Below are 19,910 nucleotides of genomic sequence, written 5' to 3' on the forward strand. Positions count from 1 at the left end.
TTGGATAGTTCCCAGAGTCTGGAGCACCTGTTTAATCCAAGAGCCTGGGAAACTATATAGATAAGCTAATGCTTAACAATCTTGGGGTTTTCTCTCCCCCCGCCCCTGCCATTTCAAACAGAAATAAAAAACAGGCCAGTGAAACATTAGTTTAACTCAAAATAAACTCTAAGCTTCTTCATGTGAAGGAGAAAAATCAAAATATGTCACTTAAACTCCTCAAAATAACAATGGCTTTCCATGTTGCCACTACAGTACCCAGCCTCCAAACCACAAAGGTCTTTAAAGATGATAACCAGCAACGTGAATTGCACCCAGAAGCTAACTGGCAACTAGTATAGCTCTTGGAGTAGAGGCATTACATGGGTGCTTCAAGGTGCACCCATCATTGCACAATCTGCTGCATGCTCATCCAGCAGTAGCTTCCAAATGCTCTCTGAGCACCCCCACCCCCCATGAGGAGCATGCTGCAATAGTTCAATGAAGAGGTCACTAGGCATGAGTGACAATGAGTAATGCCTGGCATTCCTGGAAATGTTGCAATTGGTGCACAAGATGGAGCCCTACAAAGACCCTGTTGGCCACAGCTGTCCTCTGTTTCTCAAGCAGGAACTGGGAGTCCAAGAGGGTCTCCAAACTGCAAACTGGTTCTATCTATGGGAATGTAACCTCTCCAGGGTTAATGATGGAGCCTCACTGGAAACAGTAGGCCCTCAAATCCAAAGCTACTCTGCTTGGAGGAACTGAATCTAACCTGTTCCTCCTCAGATAGCCTTCAGGCACCTGGGCAGCACTTTGAAAATATCACTTACTCAGCCAAGGGTCAAGATGTACAGTTGGGTATCAGCAGTGTACTGATGAAACCTGACCCCATTGCTGATGGATGATTTTGCCCAGCATTTTCACAGAGATGTCGAAGAGGAGCGGGGAGGGAGACAATCTGGGGACAATCTGTCTCCCCCATGACTGAAACTGTCCTTTTGGGAAGAAAGACCACCACTATGACACAGTACTACCCTCACCCACCAAACCCTCAGAGATGGTTCAAATACGTATCATGATCCATGGTATCGAAAGCCATTGAGAAATCAAACAGAACAGGGCAATAATTATCCAGTGTATCTGAGTCAAGTTACCTCTATTGGGACTTCTGGGGAAGCAATGGTGGACTGAATACGGCCTTGCTTTTAGCAGAGCCGACAACCACGGCAGAACAAGGAGCCGACAAATTGGCACCTTGAAATTCCTCTCCGGATAAAGGGGAGGACCTGGGATTGCCCACAGTGCTTCAGACAGATGCTCCCCACAATAGCAGTCGCTGGCGGGTTTTAGAGCTCTGGGAGCTGAGGGAAAGTCAGCTTTGCCCAAGCTGTGGTTCGGAGCCTTCAAAGGGACACTGGGTTCACCCACTTCCTCTCTTAATCCCATCTGGAAATGGCTTGTAAATTGCTTTTTGGATACTAAGAATCTTAAGAGGGACAAGTTTCATTACACGGGGTGATTCTCCTTCAATCCTCAGCAAAAAGCTTCATGTAAGTTTAAGAACTAAGAAAAAAAATATTCAGAAATAAGCAGCAAAAGGGTGATTAGAACATTGATTTTGGAAAGTTATAAACAGATGAAGAGGCCAGATTGTCTGGAAATAAGATTTTGAAACTAATTATAAGAATCCCTGTGGGTTGTTTAAAATCCTATTAAAAATATACAAAGATTTTGAATCTATGCGTAAGAAATGTTGGGAATTGTGAAAATATGTTGTGGATTAGAGAAGAACTTGGTAAGAGGACATCTTGAAGGCTGGTTACTAAAGGTAACCAGAAAGAACTAAAGATTATAATTTTTAAATTTTATTTATTATTAAATTTATACACTGCCCATCTCACTATAAAAGTGACTAATTAAAGGAGAAGATGCACTAACACAGAATGGAGAAAATTATTTTAACTCTGGAATTCAAGGATATTTGACGACAATGTTCCCAGAACCTTCTCTTAAAATTATCTGCTACTATAAAAAAGGGTTTAAAAGAGGAGATAGAAGATACAACTGAGAATCAGGTTGTTTTGGATATGGATTTTAATATGACAGGCTACAAGAATGATATTGACAAAGATGTTACACAGGACTTACAAATGAAACCAGCTGTTATTTTAATAACGAAAAGAGACATGCAAACAATAAATCAGAAGAGTGACTTGGATGTGTGGATTTCAACTCAGAAGAGTGACTTGGATAATTTTCTTAATTTGGACTTACAAAAGAGGTATGTTATACTTCTGAAGGTGTTCCTGAGAAAAGAGAATGAAAAGAAATTAGCTTTTGGGACACTACGTGAAAGGAATAAACATCAAGACTTTTAAAAGCAAAAAGAAGGATTATAAAGTTGATTTATTCTATCAAAGCTAAAAAAAAATTTTTCTGGTAGCTTTTAATGGGTTTTTCTTGACCTAGACATGATGATGAGGCTTTAAAGACTTGTTTATATAAGATATGGGAAGAAGAGGGTTTTTTTTTGTATTTTCAGAGAAAATTGTTAAGTACTGAGTAAAGGAAAGGAATATGAAATTGATTTATTTGTTTAAAATTTATTGTTATTTCTGGTAACTCTTAATGGACTTTCGTTGATTAAGATTGAATGATGAGGCTTTATTATTTGCTAATAGATAAAAGATGAGATATGGGATGAAGAGATTTTTGGTTAAAACGTTAGAGAAAGTGGTAAGTTACTGAAATTGTACTTGTCTTGATGAAGGGAGAAGTCATTTCTTCAGGTTTTTTTTTTTTTTACTTTTTTCCCTTCCCTTTCCCTTCCCCCTTTTTTTCTCTGCACTTTTTATTATTTTTTTCTTAGTTTATATTAGTTTTTTATATTTTTAAACTTCAGTAAAAAATATTTTTTTAAAAAGTTACCTGTTGGAACTCCTTCCAGTTTTTGCCATATGAAACAGATGGCAATCAGACTTTGTATTTAAGACCCTTGTATTGTATTTTTAACAGGCCAGAAACGTATAGTCCAATACAATTCTGGCCTTTTTAAAATACGAGTATCTAGTAATATATAGTAAAGTGGCTCTGACATCTGAATGTATTGTGATGGGAGAAAGAAACCATTATGGGATGGCAGCAATAACTGAGATCATAGTAAGGTTTCTATAGCATTCTTCAGCATGTGACCCCTGAACCTACCTACTTGTAGCTCCCAGGACACTTTCTAATTACAGGTGAACTTGGGTTTCTTAACATTTTAAGAAATGCTATAGTGCAAGCTTAGCTGTCCTTTTTACAAAGGAAGAAAATCCCAATCCTCCCCCCTCCCCTGAGCAGCTCACCCCTTTGAGCCTTTCTCCTCCCCACTGTGCTTCCCTAACTCTCAAGTGCAGCTACCACAATAATTCAGGCCAAGGGAATCTTTACTTGACTTCATCCCAGGCCATTTTACTAGTCATTGCAGAGGCTGCCTTTGTGAGATAACCCAGATGGGTTGAGGGGTGAAGAAGTACAGAAGGAGAGGCAACCATATCATCTATGCCACTCTGCAAGCTCTCTGCCAGGGGAATCCTCTGAATTTTGCCACTGCTGTGATAAAACCCACCAACTTCACACAGGATTTTTTTGATCAGGACATTGTTTAGTGCAGTTCGGTGTTAACAATTATGACTTCCCTACAAAAGCAGCAGCAGCAACAAAAAAAAAGATGAATTTCCTCTCAAAAACCTTCATGGAGTCTAAAGTGGGAAGGAATGCATAAGGGGGAAGGTGTTGGCCTTTTTGACATGACTATGACTTTATGAAAATGCGTAAAAGTTACAGCACGGATGTTTCAAGTTCACAGTTTCCATCTAAACACAAAATGTTGCTGAAGCTGATTTACTGAGATTTTAAAATAGGGCTGAAGCTAGTTTAAAGCACTCTGCAGTGTGCCAGGCATCTGGCATTTCAGGCAGGGAGAAAAAAGAACAGCAGCTATTTCTCTTTACCATCAATTCACAAAAATCCATTTTATTTGCCTCCTAGAAATTTTTGAGATGAACTGTACCAAATGTTACAATACAAATACCGCAATGTATTATTTTGGTTCTAAACTTTATTATTATAAAAACAGTAAGGTTAAGGTACAGCAAAACTGACAGCGTTCTAAGATCTCATTGTATAATACAACTATTGACTGTAAAAATAAAAATTTACTTCTCTTACATGATGCTGGCAAAGTTTTAAATGTTGAGAAAGCAAAATTGGCTGAGTTTAGCATTGTTTCAAGTGGATCGGATTGTGTTTTCCCGTTTTTTCATTCTTACCGTGCTTCTTGAAAATCCCTTCTTTTAGCTATGATCAGCAATATGGGAGAGCCCTTTCACAGAAATCACCTGGACCAACTGCTTATAAGCAGCAGCAGCCTGCAAGGAAGCGCTGTCCCCCTTGCTTTTGCTGCCAAGGTCATCACCCTCAAAAGAATCCCCGCTTTCAGGCATTCCCATAAAAGCTGTTTTCATAAACTCTGATTACAAAGAAAAGTATTTCAATACATGCCACTGGCTTGTTTCCAGAAGTATTTGTCAGGTATCTTCTGTTGGCAGATTGCTGGGAAAGCCTTTGGCCCAGGAGAGATCAGAAAAGTCACACACACCAGGCATTTCTATAAAAATAATTTATTTACAGAAAGCGAAACAAAAGCAAAACATATTTAAAAGTCTTGGGCTCTCAGTGAGAGCAGCTTGACTTTCTACATGTCTGCACAGAAAAAAACAAACAAACTGAAACAAGTCCGGGCAAGTTTCTCCCCCCCAGGTGATGCAACCATTAACACGTGAAAAGGAGACAATTAAATTCAACCTTTTCACCTGGCCAAAATGATTAGTTACCATAGCAACCTTAATCTGTAGCAGGAAACATTAACATCTTCAGAGAACTGTGGCAGCACAGTAGGTAATAACGAAAGTGGTAAACTAGGAAAGTCCCAAATGCTAATTGCTTCTGAGCAATAACTTTAAACTTTTATGTCAGATAAGCTATTTTCTCTAAGGCCACTCCAGGTGGGGGTGCAGAGTTGCTTGCATTAGTGGGCCTTCTCTCCATCAGACCATCAAGGGTGAACCCCAGCTTTCTTCTACTGCACTGTCCAACAGAGAACTTCTGCTCCAAGCAGAAATGGGAGCGCTCACCCTGGTACTGCATGGCTGTGCTTTATGCTCTTTGGAGAATGCCTGGTTAACCCCACCACTTGGTTCCCATTATTCCAACGCAGTGGTTGAATAGCAGAATTGGTCAAGGGTCCCACATATGTAAAATTCCAAGCTTGGTGGTCTCCAAGAAATGACAGCAGTGTTATGTTTTTACAGAGGAGGGAGGAGTCTCCCCCTCCCCCAGTGTGAAACTGAGGGGGTAAGTTGAGGCACATATTGGCTAACAGATGAGCACTGACTAAGTGGGACATATCTCTGCTCCTCTGTTAGCCAGGAAGGTCATGTGCTGATGGGTGGCTGGTTCTCTATGAGCACTGTGGCATCCTGGCATCTCTCCTGACCTAGAAAGAGCTAAAACAGTCCAGACAATCCATGTTTTAATTGTGAAACTTAAGTGTTAGTTACAGAAAAGCTGGCCATCTGACATGCCCTTAGAAGCATCCCTCCAGTATACAATATGACAGCCTTGGATTGACATACCTATCTCCTCCCAGCTAGTAGAGCCAGTGGTCAGGCTGACTGGGAATTATGAGAACTGTAGTCCAACGTATCTGGAGGGGCTGGTTGGAGGAAACTACATTGCAGAGACATACCATAAGTGGGATGTGAGACCCCATTTCCCTTTACTGGGAGTAAAGATCAGCAAATGGAACCACTTTGAGTTACTCAGGATACAGTAAGGGAAGAATGCAAGCTCTTCCCATTCCCAGAGGCACTCTCTTATGGCATTTGGGGTAAGAAAGACATACACTACTTACCACTTTTGAGAGACCTGAATTTGCCATTGGTAAACTGGGAACTTTCTTGAAATCTTAGTGTGCCATATGTTTGGCATTATTGTATGGGTATTTACTAATGACTTCATGTTTGTTATAGTGAGTCCTTTATTGTATTCACTTGAGCAAAGAGATGGCAGAAAAGCAGGGTAAAAGTGTATGCATAAATAAAATGCTGACCTACCTGTAGGGATGACTAACACAATATACATGTATATGAGCTTTCTACTAATGCTCAGAGTTGGTTCTGATTAAAGGGAAAATCTAGACTTTGGCCTTGCAAATCCTTCAGATCTGCTGCTGGTATGGAAACTTACCATCTGATTAAGTACCAAAAGGAAGCTGATAATTTAGATACATACAACATCGCTTTAAGGCCCTGCATTCATGTGTTAAGTTTCGTTTTGCTTTAAATCACTTACTGGCAACAAGCATACCACTAGAGGAAATGCAAGATACACATTCTAAACAAATACCAAAGGATTTGGAGAGCATATAACGCTGTTATTTAAAAGTCCAGAGCTTTTAGATGTCCCAATTGGTGAGCAAAAAGCAATCACGCGCTCAGGCTCTCACGTTGCTTGTTACCGTGCTTCATATATGCCGGAGGGGGAACCCTTAACCAAGAGGATGGAGCACATCCCTTCGAAAGCCTGATGCCACCGCTTGTGGTCAAGCAGACAAGGCAAATGAAAACGCGTCTTCATCTCATTTACCAATTTTCCGTGGACTTCCAAATTCGCCGTCCTGCTGTTATTTGATTCGCCGGGTCTTACGCACCCTTGTTGGGATTTTTAGTTTTAGGAAAAATTGGAAATATTTGTAAAGCAAAATATTTTCTTCTGCCAAAAGAAAAAAACACACACACACGCAGAACCAAGCTCCTCCCCTCCCTCCAGAGGCTTGTTAACTTTCGGTTTCGTTGCACCCGACTGCTTTCCTAGACCAGGCGCCGTTTCCGAGAAAACACGTGGCTGGGCTGTTCCGGGAATAGCTCTCCCCTCCCGCCAGTGCGGGACCTGGGAAGGCTGCCCCGCGGTGCGTTACAAAAGCCTTATGAAGCGCTGCTCTGGACCCTTTCCTGGGTGCTCCTCCCAGTTCGGGCGAGGAATAAAAAGTAAAAACGAAAATGTTTATCTTGGCATAAATATATCTGGGGAAGGAGGGAAAACAAAGTTGCCGGCGCCGCCATATTTCGCTTTTCTTCAGAGAAATACTGTGCTGCGCAGGTAAGAAAGAAGAGGAAGGAAGGAAAACTGGTTTGTAAAACGGAGAACCAGGTCACAGTAGATGCCAATCAACCTTCCTCCAGCAGGCAAGGGGGACAGAACAACCTGCCATCAGCCTGGCGATGGGTGTTGTAGTCCAAGGCGCCGGGCCGGTGTAGATGACATTGGCACAGTCCTTGGACCGGTCCGTGAAAGGTGAAAGCAAATTACACAAAGAGATTTTACACGGATCATTTTTCACCTTGGTGTTGCTGCACTGCAATTAGGCAGAGTTCTGGTTTGATTCTATGCACGCTTGCTATGAGGGCCTGAGAGAACTTAAAACACTTGTTGGTCAAAGTACGAATTAGAAGATTTTTGTGCAACGGGTTTGGTTTGGTTTTGTGTGTGGCTGATTTGGGTTGGTTAAAGAAACCACAGGGCAGCATGACCGTAGCTGGAGATGTTTTCTTCTGGCAGCAACTTCCTGCCTGTGACCTAGATGAGAGTCAGTCTCTGTATCGACTGAGTTACCAGAACCAGGTTGAAAATGGCCTTATTGTATAGGGGTGTATCCTCCAAAGGCTGAAACTACCAAGTAAGCATCACGTACAGAGCTATCCTGTCCCAGGGACAAGTTGGAAAGGAAGTTTCACTCAGTTCAGAATTGAAACCAAGCATTTCAAGACGATAATGATTATTTAGAGGCGCCGATATGTTGAGTAGGATCTTACAGAGCGGCGCTCACTTCGGAAGACTCGGTGCCACTGAAAATATTTCAAAGAATACTTACAATCAGAATTCATGCCTGCCTGCTTATTATATGAGAGGAAGAGGGAGGAGGACGCCTCCTCGTAACAGCCGTAGTGCCTTCAGAGCGGATGCTTCTGATTGGCTACTCCGTCAGACTAGGTTGTCGGGGATTGGTGCTCATTCTGTCGTGCTTTGCTACTTCCCGCTTAGAGGTAGTATCGTTTTCACAGAAAGCAGGGAAGCCGGGGAGGGTTCGGGAGCTCTGGTGTGTTTGAAGGTTCTGGAAGCGCGAGGTAGGTTTGCATTAAGTCGGTGCTGTCAGGTAGCATTTGTGCAGGAGACCTTTCCATGCTACCCTCCAAGATCACGGGTTGCATCTAAGCACTGGGATCTCAAGACGTCAAAATCCCAGCATTTGTTGCCACGTAATTGTTTCGTTTTCTGATTACGACTGCGAAGCTTGGTTATTTGTCAGATGTGCTGTTACAAGTTAGGGTAGTGATGCAGACGGGTGCGCAATTCTTGGCACTCTGCAAACATTTGCACTTGATTTTAAAAGTGGAATAGACTGCTTAAATGCTGGCTGCGGAGGACCTCCTCTTGTCCACGTCCGCGTTGAGACGCTTCTGTGCCAAACAAGAGGACAGAAGGATCGCTTTGCCGTTTGTCCGCCAGTATTTTTCGAGAGCCAGTTTGGTGTAGGGGTTAAGGCACCAGACTAGAAACCGGGAGTGAGAGTCCCACCTTAGGCACGAAGCCTGCTGGGTGACCTTGGACCAGTCCCTCTCTCTCAGCCCTAGGAAGGAGGCTATAGCAACCACTTCTGAAAAACCTTGCCAAGGAAACTGCAGGGACTTGTCCAGGCTGTCTCCGAGAATTGGACATGATTGAACAGATTTTAAAAAAAAAATCGGTCACCTGCCTGAAATACTGGGTCAGTCCTGGTGAACTGTTAAATGCCAGGATTAGTTGAAACATTTTCTCCAGACTATGCTGCAGTTGAATTTTGCAGATTATTTTTGAACGTGGCATTTTGAAGAATAATTTGGGAGAAAGCATTGTAACATTCAGAGCTCTTTGGGAATAGTTACTAGGGGGAATCTAAAACCTGGTATTTGACTGCAACCTTGTTTTATCATTATCAAGCTTGCACTTAATGACTGTTGGATCAATTGGCTCCCCTTTTCTTTTGTACCCATAATGATGCCTTACATCTTGTTGGAGTAGGTGGGTTTCTTGGTTATTGGAGGAAAAATCGGTACTTAAAGCCTGACAGACAGATTATTGTTTTACTGTTACATTGACATCGCTATCTGTAGTTCCTAGATAATTTGATTCTCATGACAGAGACTAATGTCACATGTGGTTTCCATTGCAGGAACGTGTCTTATCTGTATGTGCATGTCATTGTTTAATTGTGTAGTAAATTGATAAGGTTTGTATGGTGCATGAAGCAAACTTCATGTTTGGATCCATATGACATGCAAAGTATACTAGAGTGTGGCTTCAGCATGAGTTTTGGGAAACTACAGGTAGTCCTCACTTAGCAACCATTCGTTTAGTGATGGTTCAGACTTACGACAGTGCTGGGAAAACCGACTTGCAACCAGTCCTCACACTTTATTTATTTATTCAATTTGTCCCTGCCCATATCCTCCCGTCAGGGGACTCTGGGCGGTTTACAATAATCAAAACAATAACCACACAATGAAATATACAAATATAGATTATTGTAATAAATAAGTATAAATAAGAGTAAAAAAAATAAGGTCTTGGTGACCATCACAGCATTCCCCATGGTCATATGATCATGATTTGGGCGTTTGGCAACCGGTTCGCATTTATGACTGTCACAGTGTCCCATGGTCATGGGATTGCCATTTTTGACCTTCCCTACAAGCTTCTGGCAAGCAAAATCAATGGGGACCATGTGATTCGCTTAACGACCACATGGATCGCTTGATGCCCATGATGATTCACTTCACCACCAGTGCAAAAAGGTCATAAAATCAGGTCAGATTCCCTTAATGACCGTTTCACTTAGTAACCAAAATTCTGGTCCCAGTTGTGATCCTTAAGTGAGGTCTACCTGTAGCCTTCTTGAGTCTCTTCCTCTGTCACTGATGTATCAACTACAGTTTATATAAACCCTGAATAAATCATAGTTTGTAAGGGTATTCTTGGGCTTCACCAGAGGATGCATATAAGCCTGAAACTCACATGGGCATGTTTATTATTCATTTACTCTACATTTATACCACTGAATCAATAAAGACTCGTAGCAGCTTACAACCATGTTCTTGTAACTTTGAATTGGGCACAGCTTTATCTCACATTGAGGGCTGTACTTGGCCTCTGAAAGTAATTTAAATTGATTAGGTTTTTAATATAATGACTTCCTGTATATAATACTTTTCTTGTCTTACACTAATAAGAACCATTAGCTATTTTAAGAGGTAGTTTGCTACCCTGATCTTGTACACCCCTGCTTTGAATAATGAATTAGCCTTATTTCCAAATAAGCCAGTTCTGGAAATAAATTCTGGCTAGTGATAACTTATGCTGACCCAATTTGACATCAGTGGTTAGCATCATTAATGAAAGAGAAGGGGAGGTTGTATGTTTGTGTGATGTAGAATTATGTAATCAGGAAGGGGGGAAATGTGCTCTCAGATAATGCAATTTTTTAACTAATTGGAAATTTTACTGATTGTATGGAAGAATAAATGAGACATACATTTAATTACATATATGGGCACTTTGACTCCACAGGATGAGTCAGTGGTGTAAACTGCAACAACTGGATTCTAAATTCTTGGAGCATGTGCATCAGCTCTATGATGATAATTTTCCTATGGAGATCAGGCAATACCTGGCACAGTGGCTGGAAAGCCAAGACTGGTGAGTGGCTTAATTTGTGTAAGATGTCCAGAAATAAGGCTGTGATTCTAAGCAGGGGTAGGATCCAGTCAACCACCACAAGAAGTTAAATTACGGCTCAACTGGGTTTGCTTAGGAAGCAAGCTCCACTGGAATATACACTGTTTCATACTATATTATATATCCTTAAAGAGAAAACATTGTGAGTAAAGAAATTGGAAGCTACATCCTCAATCTCATAATAGCACATAACAATAAACGTAATTCTGAATTAATGTGCTTGAGGAGGAAAGTGCTCAGCATGAGCAGCTGGTGTAAATCAGCATTTTGTTTCACTTAAAAACTCTGCTAATGTGCAGACCAGTGTATTTAAAATAAACCATGCTGCAGTTCCACCTTAACTCTTGAGCTCTTTTGTGGCTTGTCTAGTACATTAGAATTTGTCTTGAGTTACTGTTTGCACGTGTAATTCCTAGTCATATGCCTAACCCCAAATCCATGTCTTGATGTGTAAGAGCACAGCCATGATAATAGCAAAGAGGTATATGTAACTGAATTGGAAATACTCCCTTTGCCTATCACAATGTCTGGTGTTACTCCATTGCTGCTCACCAAGCTGGGTCTGTTATTGGTGTAGCAGCCTATGTTGTTCAGGTGTCTTCGCTGTGGTTTCCCTTGCCAGATGTAGAGTACTTTAGGGACTATTAGTAAGTTGGGTGGGTTTGTGACTGCTAACCTAAGCCGAAGGGCAGAGAAAAATCAACTGGGTTTTACAAGTGTGTTGGGGTGGGTTTGGGCAATGTAAAGAGATGGAGAGTGGAAATGGAAGATAGGCTAATGCTTGCATGCTTCCTCTTCTAGGGACCACGCTGCCAGTGATGTTTCCATGGCCACGTTTCTCTTCCAGAATCTCCTGTCACAGCTAGATGATCAGTATAGCCGCTTTACCCAGGAGAACAATTTTTTATTGCAGCACAACATCAGGAAGAGTAAACGAAACCTGCATGTCAGTGTTCAAGAGCATTTTCTAATTTGTCTTTGGGAAAACATCATAAATCCTTACAATAATTATGTTTGATATTGTATGAATGTTTCCTGTAGAGTTACTGATGAATGGAACCATTTTTCTGAACATTTGCTGTGCTACCCTAAGCAGAATATAAGTATGAGCCCCTGAATGGGGCTTCTCTCTTTTCCTTCCTTCCCTGCCAATTACTGCATGCACTCATTTCATCTCCACCCAATTCTCCTTACTTTCATTCCCATTGTAGCTACTACCTCTTCTACCATAATTTTTACTGGCAGAAGAAAGGGAATGTGTGTGTTCGTGTAGTTGTAAGCTTCTGAGTCTTCAGCGTTTTGTCCTTTTTTTTCATTTTTGTCTGGGGCCTTAAGTTTTTGGGAATGTAGCTCCTAATAACTGTCTCCAAGTGTGATACATGCATACATTTATTATGAAGAAGGAAATCTCCAGCTGGAGTGGCTGGAATGTGGGAAGCTAGATCTTATGCAGGATTTTTGTCTGTATTCACTTTTTTTCTGGCATGGTGGATACGTTCCGTTTTTAGTCTTAAATTTGAGTTCCTTTTGAGTAAGAAGTAGATACAGAAACAGAAAGCAATTACAAGTGCACACATACATTTCTTAGTATGTAGCAGTTGAATATCAAGTACCACCTCTGAGGCTGAAGGATGTCTTAGCTTAAAAGTGAAAAAAGGTAGACTAGGATTGGCAAATAATTGTGATTTGCAATAGAATTCTGACTCCCATTTATTTAATGGAAATAAAGAACAGAGTGTGTAGGCTAGAGACCTGCTTCCACAGCAATCTCTGGACAGTGAGCATATTAAAAAAAATACTGGAATTCCCTCACTTACATTCTTTTATGCTGTGGTTCAGAATACTTTTGTGGAAGACCCCATGTATATGGCCATGATGATCTCTAAGTGTCTACAAGAAGAAAGGAAAATCCTTAAAGCTGCACAGTCTACAGATCAGGTAGGTTACTCTCTATGTGCTGGGAAAGCAACATCCTGTGTTGAACATTGTGCAGCTTCAGTGTAGGTCATGGTCTTAAATTTCAAATGTTAACATGTCCAAGTTAGCATTTTTCAGAATGGAAAGCAAAGAGTTAAGATCATAAAGTACTTCTGCCATAGAGGGTTTCTTTTTAAGGGGGATGCTGAACCTTGATAGGTTTCATTCTTGATTTTCCCCATTTCAAATTCCAGATGCAAATGGACAGTGTACAGAATACTGCAGTGCTGAGCAAGGTGAAAGAGATGGATGCAAAAGTCAAAGCCGTGAAGGACAGTGTCATAGTACGTTAAAAGAGCTGGCACTTGGAAGCTCCTTTTTATTTTTAGCCATATTGTAACCCATACGAGAAGTCATTGTTGGTTTGGATGCACAAATTGGGGAACATGCAAAGATGAAGAGTTATGTTTGGAGAAGGATTGAGTGGCACTCTCTGAGCAGTGTACAGGTTTTGGTCTCTCAAAGCTGTTACCAGAATTTTGCCCTTGCTGTTGTCACATGACCTAAACTTGTTGAAGTAGTCACCATATTTTATCACCAGTTGGTTATGGTATGGTGATAGGTATTGACTGAGTTCACCAGGCCCTATTATAAGGTAGCATTTTCCAGAGGTCTTGAACTAAACCTATCCAAATCTCAGATAGTGTGGCCAGTGGTTGATACTTAGACAGCACCAGGTTTCTATTCCTGACTATTTCAGTGAATACTTTGGCTTAACTGGGACAGTGGAGACTTTGGTTCAAATCATCTCTGCTAAGCCAGAAGATTCACTGGTCAACCTTGGGTTGGTCATACTTTTTGGCTTAACCAATCTCAGAGTTTGCCATAATGATAAAATAGGGGAGCAAAGGCTGAGATAGCATTGTAATGAATAAGTCATTGAAGTCATGACATTTACTTCTTTTCATAAATACCATTTTGCAGTAAGTGACTTCGAATATCTGATGAGGTCATTTGTTTTTCTAGGAAATAGAGCAAATTATTAAAAATCTGGAGGATGCACAAGATGAATACGATTTCAAATGCAAAACCTTTCAAGTCAGAGGTGAGGAGTCAGTTTCTAGCATTTTTAATGAAATGCATTGTGTCCTATGTTAGATATTAAGCCCTGAGGATGAAATCATGTCTAGTTGAGGCTAAGTTAAAGTCTTAGTCTAAGTTAAAAATTTGGTATAGACTTGATTTCCATTTTGTGAAAGTTCAGATCTTAAAGCATCAAGATCTACTGCTTGCACTCATATTGCCCTAAAGCAACCTACCCTAACCTGGTTTCCATCCACTTGTGTTGGACTGCAACTCTCATCATCCCCCAGCTGTATGTTACCTGGGGATAGGTTGCTGGGGTAGACATGAAACACACTCCCAGCATTTTGCTTAGAACAAAGCAATTCCTCAAAAGATTCCAGTTTTGAATGTTCCATGTCCAACTGGAATGAAACTTGAATTGTTCTGAATATTCTTTGATGGAGAACTCCAAACAAGCTTCTCATTTCTTCGTTTTTCATCCTAGGTTCATAGCAAACAATGAAGCAGTAGTTAAGCTCTTTTTGTTGAAGAGTATTCAGCGTCCCCTTTGTTGAATGTTTTCACAGCCAGGAGGGTCCTGGCAAGCTGCTGTAAATCAATTTATGTATTAGCCAATCCAGGTTGTAAAATCAGAAATCATTCCAGACTTTTTCACCAGTGCTGCCAGAGCCAAGCAGTAGCAGCCTCCAGAGTTCCAGCAGCCATTCTCTCACCAGAGCCCCAAAGGTTTTGATGCAGGACTTGGTTAACACAAAGCAGGCAAGAAAATCCCAGCACAAAGCATAAGCTATCATCAAAGGCTGATCCAGCAAGGCACAAGCCTTCTGAATAGTATTAAATAGAGCAGTTTCTGGTATTCCACCTGCCTCCAATTTCAGTTGATGGTCTGCTGCTTGGATTTTGCTGGGATCCAATCCTGCAGAGCCTCAGCTCCCAGCGTGAGGTGATGTTCTCTTCACCAGGTAGAAAGATACTTTTGCCTCCTGCATTCCCAGGCTGGGAGACATGGCATCAAATTCCTGTTCCAGCTGTCAGAATCAGTGTGATCTGGCCTTTTCCTAGTACTAGGCCTTGGCTCTTCAGTATTTGGAATTACTGGGAGTATTTCTTCAGCCAGATCCTCCTGTGAGGAAGATGACGTGTCTGGGAGTTCCAATCATCAATATCAAGTGCTACAAATTGCCTGTCTCTGGCTTAGATTCAAGTATATTTCCCCCCTAATGCTTTGCTTTGTATGCTGGCCTTGCCATTGTCTTGTTAGAAGTCCTTTGACCAGAAAGCCAAGCATTAGAAGTTTTTTTCATACTCCTGATTCGCAAAGGCAGGGGGAGGTCCTAGTTTTCATAGTACTGCTTTTAGAGATGAATGAAATATGCAGGACAGGAAAATGTCCTCTTATGCCTGAGGGCTTCGGTATTTATTGGATTATTTACTTGCTTTTTATAGTTCTGTATTCTTAAACATAAAAGACAATTGACAGTTCTGGCATGATCTGTTTTGCAGAAGGTGAAACCAACAGCATGACCCAGGATGACTGTAAAAAGGAAAAAGTGCAGCTCCACACCATGTATTTGCAGCTTCACAATATGAGACAGGTGGTGTAGCTGGTTTCTTTGTGGAGAGCGGTGATTGTTCCTTTGTCTGATTTGTAGACATTCTTTTTTGTTTCCCCCTCCCATTAAGTGATTTGAAGGACTGGGACTGATGGTGGTTGGAGTCCATAGTGTTTGTGAGACAGGGTTGTTTAGTGGTTAGGGGAACCTGAATTCTAATCTATCGTGGGCTATGGAAGTTACTGGGTACCTTAACTCAGCCACTGCCTCAGTTTAACCCAAGCATTGCTAGGAGAGGATACAGTAAGAGGATGGAGTGCTACAAACGTCACCTTCAGCTCCTGGAGTGAAAAGAGGATATGCATGCAATGAAGGAATAATTGATTTGAAGGCGGGTGTCACAGTTTGAGGGGTTCTTTTTGAACTGGAGGTTGGTTGGTTTTTGTGAGGGTGGCAATTGACACATGAGGCTTTTTTCCTATTTACAGTGAGGCTATTTACAACAAATACTTACAGCACAGTCCCAGTGTCTACCCAGTGTCGGGTTTCCTCCTAGGTCTCCCTCCCAGAGACTGTATCTCCCTCTAGCTCTCCTGCTAGCTGTTTTGTTTTCCTCCCCCTTTCACTCCAACTCACTCCCCCCACACCATTTCTGGGCTTAGCAGGAGAAAGTGAAAAGAAAGAAATGGGCTGGAATTTTACTGTGGTGTCTTCAGCACAGCATGACTTTCTTCTGCTCAGCAGAACACCTACTGCTTCTCCATTGGGGAAAGAACCTTTCTCAGGGTCTTCTGCCCAGTCCTTGCCCAGAGACAGAAAGGTCCCTCCTTCCCATTCTTGGATGGAGCTCTCTTGGTCTTCCCTTCTTGCAAGGAAGCCACCCATGGACCTTCCTTCTCTCTTCCCAACCAGGAACCAACAACACTTAACTTCTCTATCTTTTTTCTCTAGCCACTTGGTGTAGACTTTTTCTCTTCTCTCCTCTCTCTCCAATATTTAGTCAGACCAGCAGCATATCCCTCAGCAACTGAGGAGCTGGGTGTCCCCCCAGGGCTCTAGCCCCCAAGTCCTATATATGAGGCTGGACCAGTGAGCCTGCAGTCTGAAAATCTCACCACCATAACCCTGGCTAGCAGCCACAGTTCATCAGGCCTTGTGATAGCACAGCTGCCATTCAAGGCCAGAATGGAACTGCTTCTCCCCTTTTACTCCATTGGCTGGCTCATGCCAGGCCACTAAAATCCATATACCACAGTGGTGTAAGACACTATCATTGCCTATCTCCAGTTTAGTGTAGAGGATAAGGAAGAAGACCTTGACAGAGATAGGCCAGATCCATTACCAAAACAAGGGGAAAAACATGGCTTAAGTCCAAAACAAGCAGAAGGTATATGAAAACAGCTCAGGCTGACACCTTCTTAGTTCACATGACTATAAGGTGGGGGGGAGCGGAGTAAAGCTCAATCAGACTTGCAATACTCTATTAACTATAGCCAATATTTAAAAAGGTAGTTTAGCCTTCCTGTGGAGTTGATTTCCTGGTTTGGTCTACACACAGGGGCTGACAAATAGAAATTTTTAGATTATATTCTGGAGTATCTTGTGGATTCTCACCAGTAAAGATTGTGAAAGTAGCAGGCAGATTTCTCTATTAAACTGCTCATTGGCTCTAGTAGAGCTACCATTAGAATTGTATTCATGCTCTATGTCAGGTGGTCAAGCCACAAGCAGCCCTCAGGGACATTTTTGGTCTCTCTCCCCCCCCCCCCCCCATTTCATTTACAAACTGCTGAGAAACAGGAGTGGAACTTAACTGTGTTTTGTGATAGGAAAAAAAAATCATTAATTTCAGTTATTCATTTAGGCTTAACACAATGACTTCCCCTCTCTGACTTCCATTCCTGCCTTGTTTATTGATGTCACTGCACTAGCCACTGCTGCTTTTGGCTGCCATAGCTTTAAAAAATTGAAAGGGTGCTTACTTTGTAGGCAGAACTCTTGTTTATCTTTGTTTGTTTGTTAGATATATATTCCGCAATTCAGCCAAGAACTTAAGGAGATATACATGGTGCTCCTTCCTTGTATTATTTTCCACATAACAATCCTATCAAATAGATGCTCATGGTTGAATCTGCAACCTGCCTTTTGGATGCATTTATTGCAACACGAAGGTGGTTCTTGGCTGAAAACTCCAATAAGCCCCCTGTGTGCTAGAAAATTCCCACTGTGTATCATGTGAATGTTAGAGCTCTTTTCTTTAGTTGAAGAGAGAGATTCTATGAAATCTCAAATGGATCTTATCGGGATTGATCTAAAATGCGGAGTAATCGTTTGAATACATTTGAATACTGGATCCTTGTTCTCTCTAGGATGTGCTTCGCTTGATATCCTCTTCATTGCATCTGAGTGAGCACACGCAGAATGCTCTGATAAGAGAAGAGCTGGTTGACTGGAAGCAGCGTCAACAGATCGCTTGTATTGGCGGCCCACCCAACGCATGCCTAGATCAGCTTCAAAACTGGTAGGGCTCTGAAGCATGGCAAGCGCAATCAGGAATTTTCAGAATGAATTCAAGCCGAAGGGGAAAAGTACTTGATAATTTTTCATAAAACTACCCGTTTTGAAAACCAATGCCTTTCAGAAGTGCCAGAATTCTGCTGTTTCCCTCCCACTGTCGTGTTTGTGAGTTTCCCACATTTTTAAAGTATATGGGATACATTCCTCCATTAAGGAAGGGCCGATGCTACCGGGTCTAATTCTTCTCGGCAAACGTTGCAACAGTTGTATTTCTGCAGCTGGGCAAGTTTCTTAAGGGCTTACGTGCCTAGGAGGTAGGCATTACTGCTGGTTGAGAAGGCTTGGGAAGTACTATTGGTTTAGGAGTGGAATCCAAGGTCAAAATGGTTGTACATACATGTGATCCAAAGCATACCATGAATGCTCTGAGGAACATGCCTCAAGAGCCTTGTAAAGTTAGTGTTGCCCCTAAATAGTTGAGACTGCTGGTTTCTGTGTGTGTTACCTGAAGGAGAAATGTAGCGCTGTTCACATATAATCATTGCAATGATAGGTTTACTACAGTAGCTGAGAGTCTTCAGCAGATTCTTCAGCAGCTTAAAAAACTGGAGGAGTTGGAGCAGAAATTCACCTATGGCACTGATCCCATAACTCAACAGAAGAAAGGGCTGTATGAACGGACATTGAGCCTCTTTAAGCAACTTATTCAAAGGTATTTTTTCTTGTGTTTAAGTGGGTCAGAAAGGGCATTTCCTCATTTAGAAAAACATACACAGCATATTTCATCTTCCCATCCAAGCCTTATCTTACCTTACTTTACCTCTTTTCTCTGATCTTGCTGATTAAATTATTTTGTTGATATCTGGGTAGCCACAATATTCCCAGAAGTTATGTGTGCAGAACCCTCTAATGAAATAACTTATTTTTTGTTTGAAATCATACAGATTTGTTGTTCCGACTTACCAAAATCTTACAAGGTTCAGTGATCTTATGTGATGTCAGTCACGTGCATGCATACACCACTTTTACTTTCCATTTTTGGAAATTGGCAGCCAGTTGCCAAAGCCTTGCTATATCTCCTCTGTGCATTAGCTAAAAGTAACTCTCATAACAAGAGCAAATGTCGCTTTCCATTTCAAATAGCAAATGTTATCAAGATTTCACTTGAAAGATGATTCGAATTTAATAGAAATTGAAGGGGATCTCCTACTGTCGGTGATTTCCTTGCCAACTACAGAGAGCTTGCAAAATTTCAGATGGCTAGAAGAAAAATGCCAAAGAATTGTGATAGGTTGGACCAGGCTTCCCCAGCCCAGATAAAGGTTTGTGGGTGGGGAAGGTTGGTTTAGAGAACTATGGAGCTGTGCTAACGTGACTTGATTTTAAATGGTATTTTTATTTTTAATTACTTAGGGATTACTATTTAGAAATTTTGAGAATGTCCATAGCATGCTAGATGTCTGGTCCAAATAAGTGATTTGAAAAAAAAAAAAAGCTTTTGCCTCTTTTTTTTTTTTTAATGGGCATATTTCTGTTATGGAATATTGGGGATTTGTTCATTTCTGGCATAATATTCTACTCCCCTTTTGAAACAATTCAACTGTCCATTTTTTTCTGGTCCAGCTCCTTTGTCGTAGAAAGGCAGCCTTGCATGCCTACGCATCCTCAGAGGCCATTGGTTTTGAAGACTGGAGTCCAATTTACAGTAAAGTTGAGGTGATTTGCTTTTATACCTGGTATGATTAATGTCTGGTGGTTTTTTAAGATCTTTAAAAGAGATGATTCTTATAATTCAAAACTAAAATAAAAGGAAAGAATCCTTCAAATCGAGTTTGATCCATGCAATTTCTTTGGAAGGATTGCAGAAGTGGTTTGCCACTGCTTTCTTTCATAATATTTTTATGATTTCCTAGTTTAGCCAATTAGGGAGAACAATATGCCACATCTTAACAACATACTGAGGAAAAAGTGTTTCTCAGC

The 19,910-nt window shown here is 41.3% G+C and overlaps 1 protein-coding gene across 1 annotated transcript in view; it reads left to right on the plus strand.

The window, feature by feature from the left end:
* Positions 1 to 8,115: 8,115 nt before the first annotated feature.
* Positions 8,116 to 19,910, plus strand: part of STAT1 (signal transducer and activator of transcription 1) — a 34,897-nt gene continuing 23,102 nt past the window's right edge. The window contains exons 1-10 of the mRNA XM_063318062.1: positions 8,116 to 8,210; positions 10,690 to 10,818; positions 11,659 to 11,803; positions 12,697 to 12,795; positions 13,029 to 13,118; positions 13,801 to 13,879; positions 15,364 to 15,455; positions 17,783 to 17,934; positions 18,484 to 18,642; positions 19,554 to 19,646. Coding sequence (XP_063174132.1) covers positions 10,691 to 10,818; positions 11,659 to 11,803; positions 12,697 to 12,795; positions 13,029 to 13,118; positions 13,801 to 13,879; positions 15,364 to 15,455; positions 17,783 to 17,934; positions 18,484 to 18,642; positions 19,554 to 19,646 — 1,037 coding nt within the window. The 5' untranslated portion in view covers positions 8,116 to 8,210; position 10,690. The remainder of the gene's footprint in view (positions 8,211 to 10,689; positions 10,819 to 11,658; positions 11,804 to 12,696; positions 12,796 to 13,028; positions 13,119 to 13,800; positions 13,880 to 15,363; positions 15,456 to 17,782; positions 17,935 to 18,483; positions 18,643 to 19,553; positions 19,647 to 19,910) is intronic.

This window comes from Candoia aspera, chromosome 1, assembly GCF_035149785.1.
Source record: "Candoia aspera isolate rCanAsp1 chromosome 1, rCanAsp1.hap2, whole genome shotgun sequence".
NCBI lineage: Eukaryota > Metazoa > Chordata > Lepidosauria > Squamata > Boidae > Candoia > Candoia aspera.